Below are 15,242 nucleotides of genomic sequence, written 5' to 3' on the forward strand. Positions count from 1 at the left end.
TTAGCGCCGCTTTCATGTCTACTTGCGGCTGCTAACAATGCTTGATGCCATTTGTTCCAACTTGGCTGAAGATGTTTCTTCCATCTTGAAGAACGACTCTTGTGGTTTCGAATATTCACTGGAGTGGTGCCTTCATAGAACTCTAACTATTTTTTGGACACATGAGTCCAAACACAGTTATTTGTTTGACAATTTCCCCTCACACTATCTTCCGACACCCATCTATAAGCCTTGTAAAGAGCTTCATCTTCTTTTCGAGTCTAAGCCCTACCTTGCATTGCAGACGAAGCCATTTCAAAATTATTAAAAAAATTGAAGGATAGATTTTTGAAACAGGAAGGAAAATATGAGAATTGAAATGGTGAAAATTTTGTGAGGAATGGTTTAGGTATTTATAGGAAAAAAAAATAGAATTTTTTTTTTAAAAAAAAAAAGGGTCAAAAAACCTAAAAAAAAAAATTTGAATCCAACGGTAACTGGCGCCAGCTAGTAACGGCTAGCTAACGTCAGCTAATCGTTGGATTCAAAATAACCGACAAGAATACATTTATATTAAATACAATAAATGTATAATCGACAGGATTAATCAATTTTCTGGCCAGCCCTCCAACCCTTTCAAATTCCGTAGGGCCCTCTCAGATTCCACGAGCCCTCTGGCTTAGTCCTCGGTTGGAGATGATTTTCGAGCTATTTTCGACCCTCTGGACCCTTCGATTAGAGATGGCCTAAGGGGTTTGAACTTAAAAAGAGTAAAGAGACGAGCACATTAATCTAATTAACTAGTCTAACTTGAATATGTATATCTGTATTTTTAAGGTAATAAAAATTTTACTAATCAAATAAACCGAGGAATATTATCCTTCATGAATACAATTTTATGATTACAAACACAATAAAAAGGAAATATAAAATGTACCCCACATAACCACATTTAACAAACGGAGAGATAACTTACGCTCATTAGAACCAAACTTTGTGTCAATTTCTGATGAACTTGCAAAACACAACACTTTTCCGACAAAGAAGCTCTACTATGAGACATCACAAAAATGCCCACATGGTCTTTTTTGAAGGCAAACAAACGACGAAACCAACACTTAACCAGCAAAAAAAAAAAAAAAAAAAAAAGAAGCTAATTAACTAGCATTATTCCGTCTCTAGTTATAACTTTCTCTTTCTTCGAATTGTTGCATTGTTTATATGTACTCGTGTAAAATATGCTAAGCTTAAACATTTGATCATTAATGAATGATGAAAGGAAGAAATATGTAGGCTTCCTATATATTCAAACAAATATTGATATTGCATTGGATTGATTAATTGGCTTATTGTATCTTTTTTGTTATTTTATTATTGGATAAGTGGAGAGTAGAACTTGAGACATATTTTGAACATCAGAAAGAAAAGTACCACTCTATTAGAAGTTAATTAATTAGTTGGTTCTATTAATTAAGGTGTTTTGGTGACAAAGTTGTTACAGTCAATGTGTCTTTTAGAGAGCATAATCAAAATGGTGTCGAACAAGTTGGTGTAGTAGTCGAGTCTCTATAACGACAAGCTCATCTCACAACTGTGAAGTAATATGACATGCCCAATTGGGTTAAAACCCAATTTGTTTTTCTTTCTTCTTTCTTCTCTTTGATCTCTATAAGATTTTAATTCTCCATAAGATCCCCTGTTGATTGATTGATTGATTAATCTCCATGATTCGCAAGGACCTCTACAAAAAGTATATCATATAGCTACCAACTACATAAACAAATCAATCCTTGCTTTTCCATCATTGTCTACAAGCATCGGCAAGATGCCACAACAAGGAATATCATCATTTCAACCAATGCCCTTCCCTACAAGAAAAAATAAAACTTAAATCCATTTTAATTTCTGATAATTTTGCGTTCACCCCTCATCTTGCACTTTTATTTATAATAATCATGATGAATTTTTTTGCCTTATAAATAATACAGATCTATGAAGATTTGATCTCCCAATTCTATTTCGAATTCTATCTTAGTTTTACTGTGACATCCCACATCACCCAGGGGGTGATCCTTATATGTATATTCCCATCTCTACCTAGCACGAGGCCTTTTGGGAGCTCACTGGCTTCGGGTTCCATGGGAACTCTGAAGTTAAGCGAGTAGTGCCCAAAGCGGACAATATCGTGCTACGGTGATGAAGCGGGTCTGGGAAGTGATCCCCCGGGCCGGAATGTGACATTTACACAATCATATTCTTATTAATAATTATATTCACCATACTTTTAAAAAATTTAAGCAATTTTATAAAATTGAATTTTTATTAATACAAGTGACAAATAATTATAGTATGATGGGCTCCACATATTCCAAGTCAGCATATTAACAATGTTACTAATAAAGTTGGATGATAAACACCATATTAAGAAGTGAAGTTAGATTGATAAGTTTACAAACTAATGAGTCGGTGAAACAGAAAATCATCTGTGATAAGATCCCCGAATTAATTAACTTATCAAGGTGGGTAGACAAAGAAACAAAACCTTATCCGAATTCGATTTCAAAAGTGGGTTTAGAGAGAGGGAGATGGTGGGGGACCCACTCCCTTTTGGATAAGCTTCACCAGTCACAACTGACGAGGATAAGAAGGAGGAATAAGGTTCCTCTTCCGATCATCCTTATAAGGATTTTAAGAATCTTTAAATTGTATTCGTTTATTGTATATTGTAAAATCAATTTTAGTTCAGCATTGTTTATTTTTAATTTTAAATAAAAATATTTAAAATAATTTTTAAGTACATGATATATGATAAATGAACACAAATTAAAATTTTTAGAATTTCCACAAAAAGATTCGGAGAAGATTTTCGTTGAAGGACCGGTGGCTTCCCAACCCGACACAAACCTAAAATAAATAAATACTCTCTCCCTCCCGAGGGCCGACCACATTCTTCGACGTGGAAGCTTCTGATGACTCAACGTGGCATGCCAAGAACAAACTGTGGGCGGTTTTTCAGGTAGGATGCGCCCCAAGTCTCTGACTCCCAAAGGGAGACGGAGTTTCCATTTTTATCCGGTGCAACTCTTTTCTTGGTGGCCCCAAATCTCGACCAATAAAATCCCTTGTAGCTTTATTCTATCATGTTGATCATGTTAGAGCACTGGATATCGTTCAACCACTATTTAAACTTTTTTTGTTTTAACTAAATTGGATTTAAGGGCTCGAAGTTTCGAAGTATTTAATATTGTACAATTTTACTATATCAACTAAAAAATTCAAAATATAACGGCATTTCAATCAAAATAGTTTTAAGACTTGCATAACTCCTCATTTTAATTTCTAAAATTTGAAATCGATAGAAATTCTTCTTTATCAACTGTCAATCATTTTGGTCATGAAAAATATCTATTAAATAAGACCAAAATGACGAAATTACCATCAAACTAATAAACAATGGACCAAAATAAGTTGACAAAAATTTAGCGTATTTTTGTCATCTTTTCCTTATTTAATAGAGATTTTTTATGGAATGACCAAAATGATTGACAACAGATTCAGGAACCAATTCTATCAATTTTAAATTTTAGAGACCTAAGTGAAGAGTTACGTCAATTTCAAAAATCATTTTAGCCAAAATACTTTTGTCAAATTCGTATAAGAATTACTCGACTAGATTAAAAACAATTATCCCTAAACACATGATTTTGTCTAAAATGATTTCTAACTTTCTAATATTAGAGATGTTAAAAACAATGTTAATTCAAAACATTTCACAGCATATAAAAACATCGATTAATCAAATCAAGATATTAAGTTATCATTTAGTGATTAAAATTTCCGTCAAATGTTTTATACATCTCAAGCTGAAAATGAATATTTTTACTTTTAAGATTTTCTTACATACAAATTTATTTATTTTTGTTCTATCACTCGATTCATCTTTGATTTATTCGATCAAAATTAGAAAAACGAAAAAAAAAAAAAAAAGGATTGAAAAAGTGTAAAGAGTAAAGAACCGAGATGGAAACAGCGCAAGTAGAATAGGATGCGAAGCAGGGGATGACAGCTCCTTGAAAGATATTGCAAGGTACATCTTAGTTGGCAAAGGGATTTGAGGATAAGGCCTAAAGTCTAAAGTCTGTGCTGGCTCTGCAGTGCCATCAATTTTTTTTACTAATTATAAAATTAATTAATTAGGAACATTATCCTCTCCTAATCACATAATCAAGCATAATTAAACATTATCCAACCACTTAATCTCAAGCATTAATTAATCATTATCCAACCACTTAATCTCAACCACCTTAAAGCTATATATACAAATTAATCCCCAGACAACAAAGTGTATGAAAAGAGAAACACGATGCGTTTCCTCCTCCGGCAAATCTAAGCTGCTTTCGACCGACAATCTCAAGATCCGCCGCCGCTCATCGATCGGTCGTCCCTCCGTTGAAATCCCAAATCGATTACTTTGCCTGATTTGTCAGATTTAGGTTGCGTTTGTGATACATTAATGTCGATTGCATTGAATAGCACAGCGGCTAGGATCGGCATCGCGCCGTCGTCTGGGTTCGCGCACGGCGGGGTCGCGTGTGGTGGGTTGCTCTTCGACTCGCCGGAAAACCGCCGGGGGGTTCCCGCCGGTGAGGTTTCGGTTTCTTCTTCGAGTTCGTCGTCGATCGGGAAGAACAGCGACGATGAATCGGAGAGATACGACGGCGGCGAAAATGATGAGGCTCAGAGCTCGTATAAAGGTCCGTTGGATATGATGAACGAGTTGGAGGAAGTTTTACCCATGAGGTTAGCAGTTAAATCTTTTTTTCATTTTTAACTGCAAATTTTACTTTGGTATGTACTCAAAAATAGTTTATAAAATTATCATAACTTCTTACTTTCGTCATTTAAAATCGATCAAAGTGATTTCTGAGTTTATCCATCATTGATCATCTTGGTTGTTTCGTATAAAAATTCCTTTAAATAAGACTAAAATGATAAAATACTGTCTTCTACCTTTTTTTCTGTTGGGCGTTATGCATGTCACAGAAAGCGATATTCTAATTTACTCTAATTTATGTAACGTAATTTAAACTGATCAACGAACCTAATTCACGTCTGTAATCGGAGTTTGTTCGGTGCTTTTTGACTGATGAAATTATGAAAAAATTGCAGGAGAGGGATCTCAAAGCACTACAACTATAAATCCAAGTCCTTCACAAGTCTAGTAGAAGCTTCATCTTCTTCCAACATCAAGGAGCTTGCAAAACCAGACAATGCCTACACCCGAAAACGCAGGAACCTCCTTGCCTCCAACCACATGTGGGAGAAGAACCGAACCTCCTTCCCGCTGAGAAGCAATGGCGGCGGAATTTCAAAGAGGCCGATTCCGTCCAGTCGAAGCGCATTGGCTCTGGCTGTGAAGCTGGGCAGCTGCTCGGAAAGCAGTACTAGTAGCACAAGTGAGGAATCCAATTCGAGCTCAAATCCGTCGTCGCCGCGGCCACCTCTCCCACCGGGTAACGCTTGTGCACTAGGAAGTTATGCAGCTTGGAGATCGTATTCATTGGCTGATCTGCAAGAATGTACCGTTGCTACGATTGTAAATGCTTCACGATTCTCGGCGGCTTCCACGACGAAACCGAACGTGTAGAAACCCTAACTTGAATCTTGCCAGTGTTCCTGCCTGCAGCGAGCTGAGTTTGCGATGGTGTTGTCAGGAAATATGGTTCTTCTAGTCTAATTAATCTTTGATTAAAAGTGTAAGGGTAGAAGAATTTCAAAAATCTGATGTTACTTGTACATATGTTGAATGAGTAAAATAACCCCATTTTACAACAACTGATTTGCATTCACGAATATTGTTAATTTGCTTAGAATTTTGAATGTTTCTCAAGAGGGCAGCTTTGACAGAAGCAATGGATTAGGCAGCACTAACAATTAACTATCTAACACTAAAGAGACCGATTTTATGCATAATATTGCGGGTTCAATCTCTGCTGATTATTTTATCTCTAACAATTAACAATCTAGAACCCAGATCTTTTCCGAATCTAAAAAATTTAAGTCTAAAGATCAAATGATCCGGACCGTTAAAATTTGATCTAACAGTTACAAATAGGGAGCTTCTAAAACTTATAATAATCGTAGCTGTTAAATCAAATTTCAACGGTCCGGATTATTTTATCATTAGGCTTAGATTTTTTAGATCCGGAGAGGATCTTGGTTCAACTATCTAATCCACTAAAATATTATCGCTCTACTAAATCTCTAACAATTAACTATTTAACTCACTTAAAACACTATCGCTCTACTGAAAAAAAAAAATAAAAATAAAAATAAAACAAAACAGAGAGACTTGATATAAATAAGTCCATTTTTAGGAGTCTCTATGGGAACAGTCCAATTTTTACTCCTTACTGAATTAGGTCCGATGATTGGGAATCCTCATAAGCAAGTTACCCTATTTCTTTGCATTTTGTATGATTTGATTATTTTCATACCTAGTTTACCCTTAATTACTTTTGGCTTCTTAAGATTAGTTTTCAGCTGTTGTGCGTGTAATTATCTACTCCTTAATTCTGGGTTGGCTTTCATATAATTTAGCATTCAGAAACGAACGTCCTTCAAATTTCTGATCTTCCAAACTCTCCCCTCCAGCCTCTGTAAAAACAGCAGCATTCCCAATCTTCCAAATTATGCACATAATTAAGATCAACCACTGCATAATCTCCTTCCTCCTCTCATATTCTGCAAATCAACAAGCCATGAACTTAGGCCCCTACAGACTAGAAACATCCGGCTGCAAAAGGCATATATACCAGGAGGTCTTGTATTTCCTGCTCACCTATCATCAACAGAACAACAATAACAACCAAGAAACAACCAACAATACTATTTTATACCTGTCCTATGTAACCCAATACCCCAGTGATTAAAATTTCTTCGATACGGTCAACATTTCTATGAAAATATCCAAAAAAAATTAGAGAAAGATATGAAAATGAGCAGTGAAGTTTAGACTTCACTTATGTCGGAGAATCTCTTAAGTTTAGGCTAAAATCGATATATATAGTCAATATTTCTAACACAACTGTTAAATATCAGAGAAACTCTTATATTTCGTCCAAACCAATGTTTGACAATCCCTATAGTTTCATTTTAAAACAAAGTTTAAATTCTTGTAGAAAACAAATCTCTTAGATTTGGTTTTGGAAGAGACTTGGGTCCAAAACATGGTTGTGCAAATTCTGGGCAGATTTTCCTCATCAGTTAGGGATTATGCTTTGTGCTTTTTAATTTGGTTATAATATTATGCATGCAGGTTTTGAATTGTTAATTACCGGTTTAAATTATCTATTTGTCTTATTGATTCGAGACAATTATATTTTACAAATCCCACCCCACCTCTTCAAGCATCTCCAAAAGAGCTATCAAAATGTTCAAATAAGCTTCAACAGTCATAAAAGGTAGCAACAAAATTTTCCAACCGAGAACCAAATTTGATGTGTCATGACATGGAATAGCAGCCACAACCTTGCTGTCAAATTTGACAGCAACGTTGAATATTCTTCTTCGTCAAGCTCCTACTTCTTCCCTGATTTTTTGATTCGCCGATACAAATATCCTTCTTTGTCGAACTCCTACTTCTTCCCCCATTTTCTGATTCGCCGATACTACCCAATAGTTGGTTTCCTCAGTTCCTCCAGGCCTACCAAAATCCCATCTTTTATTTTACCAATCCCCTAATCCTACTGTGGTTTTTCTAGAGTTTCTTTCATATCTGTTCATTAGATTGGGGATCTGATTTTGTATTTTAATTTTATATTAATCTTTTGCTTAGCTTTTTGGGTTTTTATTTTTAAATACTGGGTTTCTGAATACCATATTGGTTAGTGCTTCTGCAGCAAATGAAAAATTGAACCCTTGAAGAGGAAAACCGAAAATTCTTATCTGGGTTGTTGCTTTGTTTCCTGGAAAAATTCTTATATGGGTTTTTTTGGGAAAATTCTTACCTTCGAAGATGTGGGGTGAGATTTGTAAAATATAAATATAAAATAAAAATTATAAAAAAACAATAATGTAATAAAATAATAGTTCAATTTGATATATGGGATGGAGACTAAAATTTTAAAAGATGTCAAATTGTCACATAGGTATTAGGTTTAAAATTTGATATTTCCTTTGGAGATGGTCTTTGAAAGTATCCCAAAAAAAAACCCAGATAAGAATTTTCCCAGAAAAACAAAGGAAACAACCAAATAAGAATCTTCGGTATTCAGAAATCTAGTATTTAAAAATCAAAAAGCTAAGCAAAAGATTAATATAAAATTAAAATACAAAATCAAATCCCCAATCTGATGAACATATATGAAGGAAACCCTATAAAAACCAGAGGAGGATTGGGGGATTGGTAAAATAAAAGATGGGATTTTGGTAAGCCTGGAGGAACTGAGGAAACCAACTATTGGGTAGTATCGGCGAATCAGAAAACGGGGAAGAAGTAGGAGCTTGGCGAAGAAGAATATTTGTATCGGCGAATTAGAAAATGGGGGAAGAAGTAGGAGCTCGGCGAAGAAGAATATTTGACGTTGCTGTCAAATTTAATAGTAAGGGTGTGGGCTGCTATACACAAGTATCACAAGAAATATATTTATATACTGGTTGTTTCTACCTCTCAAATTAGTCAAATTTAACAGCAAGGGTGTGTGTTGCTGTCAAATTTGTCAAATATTTGGAACTCTTTGCTCGTTTCTACCTCTCACAAATATCACATGAGAAATATATTTATATATATATATATATAGATATATATAGGCTGGTTGTATGCATGCTAGAATCAATCTATCATATACTGGTACAGCCCCATGAGATATTTACTACATCTCCTTCAATTTTTTGTGGTAACAATCAGATGTCTTCCCATCTAAACATATATAACATGACCAGACTCACGAGACATGCTTCATCTGAATAACTCAAAATTTAATTTAAAACTTGGCATGCACGGAACCTGCTAGAAATGGTTAAATCCCAATCACCTGGCATTGTCTAAAGATGAAAGCCTTTTAGAATACGAGACCACAAAAATTTCCCCAAGTCTTGAGCTGGAAGTAGTTTCTAAGTAAAAACTCGACAAGAGCTCCCAACTCCTTCCAAACGCACTTAAAACACTTTTGATTATCTGAAAAAACTTTTAGCTCTACTTGCTAAAAGTACTTAAAACAAGCTAGGAAAGTCAATTCGATTGCACTATAACACAATATGTTCTTGTAGTGACATGAATTGTCCTCATCTTACCACAATCCAAACAACAACAAAAAAAAAAATGCATGTCATGTACTAACGTGAAAAAATGTACGTGAGAAGTCGGGTTGAGAATCAATTTCACATTGTAAGAAAAAAAATGCTGAACTATTCATAATATTACCAATTGTTTGAACGGTAAAGACTTCAATTGATTCAATTACTTTAATGCTAGGGTGTGAATTGGAGTTGTTTACAGAATAAGGCATCACGACCATCCTGCATTTTTCTCTGTTCTCTCAATTTTTTCTGTTTCAATTGTTAAACAATTTCTAGGACCAAAAGTGGCCTCGGCAGTCGCGGCACATGCACTCATTTCTGTGATTTTTCACACTCCAAAGCGTTACTTATATTTTCTAATTGGCTTTTTCTTCACCAACTTCCAACTAACAGAGAAATTTTTAGTTGTGGCCGGAATACGGATGATACACCATGTATGTTTATGTAAGTGGTGAAAAATTTTAATTTTTAAGTTATTAACCTTTTAACACATATAACCCACTATTTATATAGGGACACATGATATACCACCTTATGTGACGGTCACACTGAAAAATCTCTCCAACTAATGGTCCCTAAAGGATGTTAAACTTTGGATTATATTATAATTTAGATCCATCAAAGGCGGAAGACTCTTGTGAGAATGTGAGCACGCCTGCTTGTGTAAGAATATTTCAATATTTTAGTGTGGTCCATATATGGAATAATTCATGTGTGATATATTTAGGTTCAACGGATATTGATTTGGAGCCACTCAGTATTACGGTCTGGTAGCATTTCTCTGTTCAGGTTTGAATCTTGTGGATGGTGAATTCGAAACCAAATTAGGCTACCCATTATGTGGTTTTGCCGAATTCCCCCTCTCCTTAGTATAAAAATATTGATGTACTAAAAAAAACAAATATTGATTTGGAAGTAATTTTATTGGTCAAATTATGAAGTTGGTTTCATATTTTATTACTGTGATGATAATTAATTATATGTTGAAAACACTTATTAGGGTTTTAGCGTGCAAACACGACTAGAGAGAGAAACTCAATTTCCTCCACAACAACAGCTCATCTACGGACCGCTAAGGATACAAGTTGTAGATGACATTTGACAAGCTAATCATTAAGGTATGTGATTTGCATATTCTGGATTAATCGTTTGCGAAAATCATGAAGTTGAAGATTTTGGCTTACAAATTGTTTTAAGAATAAATTTCACAATTTAAGAGAAAGAATCTTGTTTTTACCGTAAAAACCTCGATGTATTCAATTACTTTATTGCTAGGGTGCGATGTGAATTGGAGTTGTCCTCCATAGAATAAGACATCACAACCATCACGCGTTTCTCTGTTCCCTCAATTTTTTCGGTTTCAATTGTTAAACAATTTCTAGGACCAAAAGTGGCCTCGGCAGTCGGCACAGGCACTCATTTCTGTGATTTTTCACGCTCCATAGCGTTAATTATATTTCCTTATTGTCTTTTTCTTCACAACTTTCAAGTAATTGTCATTAAAAAAAGTTAAAACTTTGGATTATATTATAATTGCGGTAATGTTAAAGAGATTAAATTCGTAGATAAAGTTTTGAGAATTAAAAGACATGAAAGTTAATGATTGATTTATTACTTAAACGTTCATAAACTTGTTTGTTTTTATCGATGACACATCATTTAGTTTGCAAATTCAATCTCTAAATTTAATTTCTTTAACATTACCCAATTGAGATCCAGCAAAGGCGGAAGATTGTCTGTCCCCTTCAAAACTAATTTGACTTGGAGTTTTATAAGCAGCCAGGCAAAAGCAACGGCACACCCGCATATTCAGCACTGCATTTCTTGTTCATCCATCCTTCGTCTACAGACTCCCTATTTGTTTCTTTCACTGTCACCCCATTTCTGGAGAGAGGCTGAAAGATGGCTGACGGGCTCATTTCCATGCTACTGGATCGGCTAACTTCAACAGCTTACGAATACGTAGCAGAAGAGGTGAAACTTGTTTTGAACGTCACCAAAGAAGTTGAAGATTTCGCTGCCAAACTCATAGGCATTCAAGCTGTTCTCGAAGATGCGGAGCAAATACAAGTGAAGAAGGCCAGTGTCAGAATCTGGTTGGATAAGTTGAAGAACATATCCTTCGAGATGGTGGACGTGCTGGACGAGTGGAATACTGATGTCCTGAGACAACAAGTTGAGCAGCAAGAACGAGAAGCTGAAAATGCTGTTGTTCTTGAGAAGAAGAAGAAGAAGAAGAAGAAGGTAACTTTCTCTGCTTCCTCTAGTTGCTTTTGTTTTCGCAAAGCTAGAGAGGTAATCTTTCGCCATGACATTGTGCTTAAGATAAAAGATCTGAACGATAGGCTAAGTGTGATAGATGAGCAAAGAAGAAACACGCTTGTGTTTCAACTCAATGAAAACGGCATTCAACAAGTACCTAAACGACAAGAGACTTCTCACTTTGTTGACATGTCCAAGGTTTTTGGTCGAGAAAAAGAAAAAGATTTTTTGATAACAAAGTTGTTGAGTGATGGTAGAGAAGACCATAGGGGGGTCCTTGTCATCCCTGTTTTAGGGATGGGAGGAATGGGTAAGACAACCTTGACCCAACTAGTTTATCATGATGACAATGTTATTGCCTATTTTGAAAAGAGAGTGTGGGTTTGTGTCTCAGATCCTTTTGATGTGATTAAGATTGTCAAAGCAATAACCGGTGATAACACTCCAAGTTCAAATGATCAGTTGAGCCATGTCTTGGAGTGTACGTCAAAATCCATCGAGGGCAAGAGATTTCTCATTGTTCTAGATGATGTGTGGACTCATGATCATGAAAAGTGGGAACAGTTAAGGGTACCACTTGTCCAAAGTGGTGCTAAAGGTAGTAGAATACTGGTAACCACAAGACAACGTGATGTTGTTGATACGATGAGAGCAACAAGTGACATGATCAATCTAGGAGAGTTGAGTAACGAATATTGTTTGTCAATCTTCAACCACATGGTATTTTTTGGTAGGCATGTAGATGAGTCTAAGGCGTTTGAAGATATTAGTAAGAAAATGGTGGAGAAATGTAAGGGTTTGCCTCTCGTTGCAAAAGCTTTAGGCAGTCTCATGCATAACAAGAGAACGAAGAAGGAATGGCTAGGTGTCTTGAATAGTAAGATATGGGATCGAGAAGAGATGGAGCAAAAAGTTTTCCAACCACTGCTACTAAGTTATTATGATTTGGCCCCATCAATTAAATCTTGTCTTTTATATTGTGCTAGTTTTCCTAAAGATTATAAGTTTGAGAGAGAAGACTTGATTAATCTTTGGATGGCACAAGATTATCTTAATTCAAAAGAGAATAAAGATAAGGGAGAAATTGGTGAAGCATTTTTTGATAACTTAAAAGTACAATCCTTTTTTCAAGATTTTGAGAAAGATAGTGTCAAGGGTAAAATTATGGGCTGCAAAATGCATGATATCGTTCATGACTTTGTACAATGTCTCACCAAGAACGAATGTTTGATCAACGACGTTGAAGGTGTTGGTAATGAACTAGAGGTTTTGGGTGAAAAGGTTCACCATTTGACGTTAGTGTTGGAACATGGTAAGCCATTCCAACCATCTAATGCACATCACAATTGCAAAAATCTATGTACGCTCACAATTCTTTATTCATACTTCAGACTCAAATTTTATTCTACAACAAAAATGTCTTAGGACATTAAATTTGAGAGGAAATAACATAAGAGAAGTCCCGAAGGAAATTGGTGAATTGTTACATTTGAGGTATATTGATTTGTCATTGAATGGGAATTTGAAGATATTGCCGGACAGTATATGTGGGTTGTACAATTTGTATATCTTGCGCCTCAATTACTGTTATTCACTTGAAAAATTACCTGATAACATGGAAAAGTTGATTAGCTTAAAGCACCTTTATATTAATGGCTGTTTGAGCCTGAAGTACTTGCCAAAAGGGATTCGGAGATTAAAAAAATTGAAAAAAATAGATGCGTGTGTTGTGTCTTGTGGTGGCGACGAGGTTACAGCAGCATTACAACTGGGAGATCTGGAACTCTTGAACTTTGAGGGCTGTCTCTTCACAAAGTTCAAGGGGAATGTGGAGGATGAGAGGGAGATTGAAAAAGCACAACTGTGGGAAAAAAAACAAATCACTCATCTCACAATTAATTGTGAGCATGCCCGATACAAGCAGACAAGAAGCACAACAGAAATACTGAATGTCTTGCGACCGCACGAAAATCTGGAATCTTTACGCATTTGGTTTCATTCAGGCAACACCTGGCCCAGTTGGTTGATGTTTTTGCACAACTTAAGAAAGCTCGATCTATTTGAATGGAGTGAATGCAAGTATTTGCCTCCTCTCGGGAAACTGCCGCGCCTTGAAGAACTGTCTCTAGAGGGATTGAGGAAGGTGAAAGAGGTTAGTGGTGAGTTTCTGGGAATAGACAAAGATGAAACTTCATTGACATCATCATCATCCTCATTTTTCCCAAAGTTGAAAAAAACTCGGAATTCGCTCCATGGATGCGTTGGAAGAGTGGGAAGTAGGCGCGGAAGGGTGGAACAAAGAGGGTTCTGAAATTTCAATCAAGCCATGCCTTTCCTCCTTAGAAATTCAACACTGTGGATCCTTAAAAACACTGCCAGACTTCCTCTGCAAAACACCCCTGCAGGAGCTTGTCATCAACAACTGTTACAGGCTTGCAGATCGTTGTAAACAAGGCAGTGGAGAGGAGTGGCCCAAGATTTCTCACATCCCAAACATCAGAATTATGAGTCTACTAACGTCATCTCCTGGTAACATATGCGCTCTATATTTTCAGAAATTTACGTATGCATCAGTTACGGTTATCTTCATATTGCTTTGCTTACTTTTCTTCTTCTGTGTATATGGATGACGCTTTTACGTAATTATTCATCGCTCCATGGAAGTACTCCTATGGCCTATCATACGTTTACCAAATTCGATATCAAATTTCCGTGCGCGGGATTTGCTAGCTCATCTTAGTTTGCTCAAACTTTTTCACAGACTACAACATACGGGACTGAGCTGGATGCGAGACAAATTAAGGACTGCCAGTTGAATTCACCTTCAGCCTTCATCAAGCCACCAAAAGTTTCTCATGAGATGTTGCTGAATCGGGAATCCGTCTGTCGTTTCAGGGAATCCGTCGAAGCGAAAAGTTATGACGTCAACCATCAACGTTACCTACTGAAGTTCAACTGAAATTTTGATCATCTTCACCGATGCAATGAGAAGATGCTTGGACCCGCTCCTTCATGGTCATTTTACAACATGTCAAAATACAATCAGGTGAACAAGGAAGTTAACGGCATTGACTCTGCATTTCTTGCGCTCCCCTTAATTGGTTTCTTGGCAATTGAGAGTGGAGTGGAAGAATTGCTTGCATAGAATTTCACAAATGCATTTTCGGTCTTCTCACATTTATAGGAAAGGTAATCTAGCTGCTGATGCCTTTGCAAATCATGGTTCCTCTTCTACTGGTCCTATTTGGTGGGATTCTCCTCCTGATTTCATTCTGCCATATTATCAGCGTGATTATGTAGGACTTCCACACTACCGCTTTAGATAGATTATTTTTGTTGGCCTTGTTATATCTTGTATTGGTTGTTCGAAGTTTTGTTTGTTACGGGTGTTATCATGGTCAAGGTTAGGCTTTATGTTCCCCTTATCTGTTGTATTTTCCATCTTTTTAATAAAGATACCTCATTGTCACTTCGCATGATAGCAATGCTGGAGTGGGATTGATTTTGTGGGTTTAACGTAAAAAAAAAAAAAAAAAAAAAACCTTGGTTTGATTGTTTTAAGTTTGGTTTAGCAGTCAAAGACATGATTACATGTGACGCTTAATGTGTCATCATCTAAACATTAAACATCTCTCACATGCTATGTTTGGACGAGGAATTTACAGGACCCAAGAGATTTATCTCAAGTTAAAAAGAAATAT

General features: G+C 36.0%; 2 protein-coding genes across 2 annotated transcripts; both read left to right on the top strand.

The window, feature by feature from the left end:
* The first annotated feature begins 4,317 nt into the window (after window positions 1-4,317).
* Window positions 4,318-5,814, top strand: LOC103929654. Its single transcript, XM_009338880.3, has 2 exons — window positions 4,318-4,779; window positions 5,149-5,814. Exons 1-2 carry the CDS (start codon window positions 4,493-4,495, stop codon window positions 5,624-5,626), a joined length of 765 nt encoding a protein of 254 aa, XP_009337155.2. The 5' UTR covers window positions 4,318-4,492; the 3' UTR covers window positions 5,627-5,814.
* A 5,367-nt stretch (window positions 5,815-11,181) lies between these two features.
* On the top strand, window positions 11,182-12,966 carry LOC108865738 (putative disease resistance protein RGA3). Its single transcript, XM_048588607.1, has one exon. It carries the CDS (start codon window positions 11,182-11,184, stop codon window positions 12,964-12,966), a length of 1,785 nt encoding a protein of 594 aa, XP_048444564.1.
* The last annotated feature ends 2,276 nt before the right edge of the window (window positions 12,967-15,242 follow it).

This window comes from the organism of the source record quoted next, unplaced genomic scaffold (genome assembly GCF_019419815.1).
Source record: "Pyrus x bretschneideri cultivar Hongxiangsu unplaced genomic scaffold, Pyrus_bretschneideri_v1 Contig28, whole genome shotgun sequence".
Taxonomy (NCBI): Eukaryota; Viridiplantae; Streptophyta; class Magnoliopsida; order Rosales; family Rosaceae; genus Pyrus; species Pyrus x bretschneideri.